We start from the raw sequence: 1,318 nt of genomic DNA, 5'->3' as shown, positions 1-1,318 counted from the left end.
CAGAACCTCTGAATCCAGAACCTCTGACTCCAGAACCTCTGACTCCAGAACCTCTGAATGCAGAACCTCTGACTCCAGAACCTCTGAATGCAGAACCTCTGAATGCAGAACCTCTGACTCCAGAACCTCTGACTCGTTCTGCGGTGTGTCTCTGGTTACCTTTCATGGTGGAGCGGAGCGGGGACAGAGCCATGGTGAACCAGCTCATTGTGGTCCATGTGGGTCGGTCTTCGGTGGGACGGAGATCTCTGCAGGAGACACAAAATCATTAATAAACCGAACCTCTGGGTCCATCTAGACTTCCTGTTCCATGGTGTGTTTTCTGGAACAGTGATCTAGAACCATTCTGTCTAGAAATGACCCACTCTTTGCAGCAGGGCCACAGACCAGCAGCTCCAGGGTTAAATCTGTCCATCTTTGAATGGAGTCTGGTCTGCAGCTCAGGCTGGAAGCTGAGAACTGGATCAGAAACCCGCAGAACCAAACATTGTTCAGTGTTCCGGGTTCTGGACCAGTATGGAGCTGGACTCTTTCCTGGATGGATGGTTCAAGGTTTCTGGGTCATTCGGCTTCATTTGGACCCAGCCTGACTCACCTCAAGAGGCGAAGCTCCGCTCCAGAAATCCCCGCCGCGGTGGCCTCCGGAGCCGGGGGAGGAGTACCTGCGGCGGTAGGGGTCCTGGGCTGCGTGGTCCCGGTAGTCCGGGTAGTCCTGGTGGTACGGAGGTCTTGGTCTGGGCCGCTCATCCCGGTAGCCCGCTGACGGATGAGGCCTATGGGGAGGCGGGTAGTCTCTAAACTCGGGCCGTCCGCGGTACATGTTGTCCCGCAGAGACGCGCTGCGGGTCGGTCCGCCAGTTCACTCGAGGCTACTGCTGCTTCCGCTCCGGTTAGAGAGAATAACACCGTAAAAATACCTGAATATGATGACACTAAACACCGCCGAGTTCAGTTCAGAGAACAACACACTGAACATGCTCTTCTTCTTGGTCTCAGGAAGGTAACATGCGCCCTAAAGTCTAACTGTCGCCATCCTGTGGAGGTACTTGGTACTGCAGCCAGAGCCTGTGGTACCTGATTGGGCCCTCAGCATGGAGGAGGTTTAATAAAACTATTATACTTTCGTGTTTTCTAGTAATTCTTCTGTCTTTGTTAGGAACAACTGGACAATTTGTGCTCCATGTAGATTAAAAACAAATAGTTTAACAATTATTATGAGTCTTGATGTATAAAATCAAATGTATAGATTTTGCAGATAAAGATTCTCAGTCATCCTGCTTTATGGAGCCGGTGAAGGTGATTTAGGATGGCTGTTACA

At 51.2% G+C, this 1,318-nt stretch overlaps 1 protein-coding gene across 5 annotated transcripts in view; it reads right to left on the bottom strand.

The window, feature by feature from the left end:
• Positions 1-985, bottom strand: part of znf318 (zinc finger protein 318) — a 13,984-nt gene extending 12,999 nt beyond the window's left edge. For all 5 annotated transcript variants that reach the window (XR_001482120.1, XM_015401427.1, XM_015401426.1 and 2 more), the window contains exons 1-2: positions 596-985; positions 160-248 (exon numbers count right to left, since the gene is read on the bottom strand). Coding sequence is in view for 4 of the 5 variants with exons in the window: in XM_015401427.1 (XP_015256913.1) it covers positions 160-248; positions 596-820 (314 nt within the window). In the remaining variant the exon portion in view is untranslated. The remainder of the gene's footprint in view (positions 1-159; positions 249-595) is intronic.
• Between the last annotated feature and the right edge of the window lie 333 nt (positions 986-1,318).

Source organism: Cyprinodon variegatus, unplaced genomic scaffold (genome assembly GCF_000732505.1).
Source record: "Cyprinodon variegatus isolate N-32 unplaced genomic scaffold, C_variegatus-1.0 Scaffold1218, whole genome shotgun sequence".
NCBI classification, from domain to species: domain Eukaryota; kingdom Metazoa; phylum Chordata; class Actinopteri; order Cyprinodontiformes; family Cyprinodontidae; genus Cyprinodon; species Cyprinodon variegatus.
The sequence above is the reverse complement of the archived record's forward strand: the minus strand, read 5'-3'. Positions and strand labels throughout refer to the sequence as shown.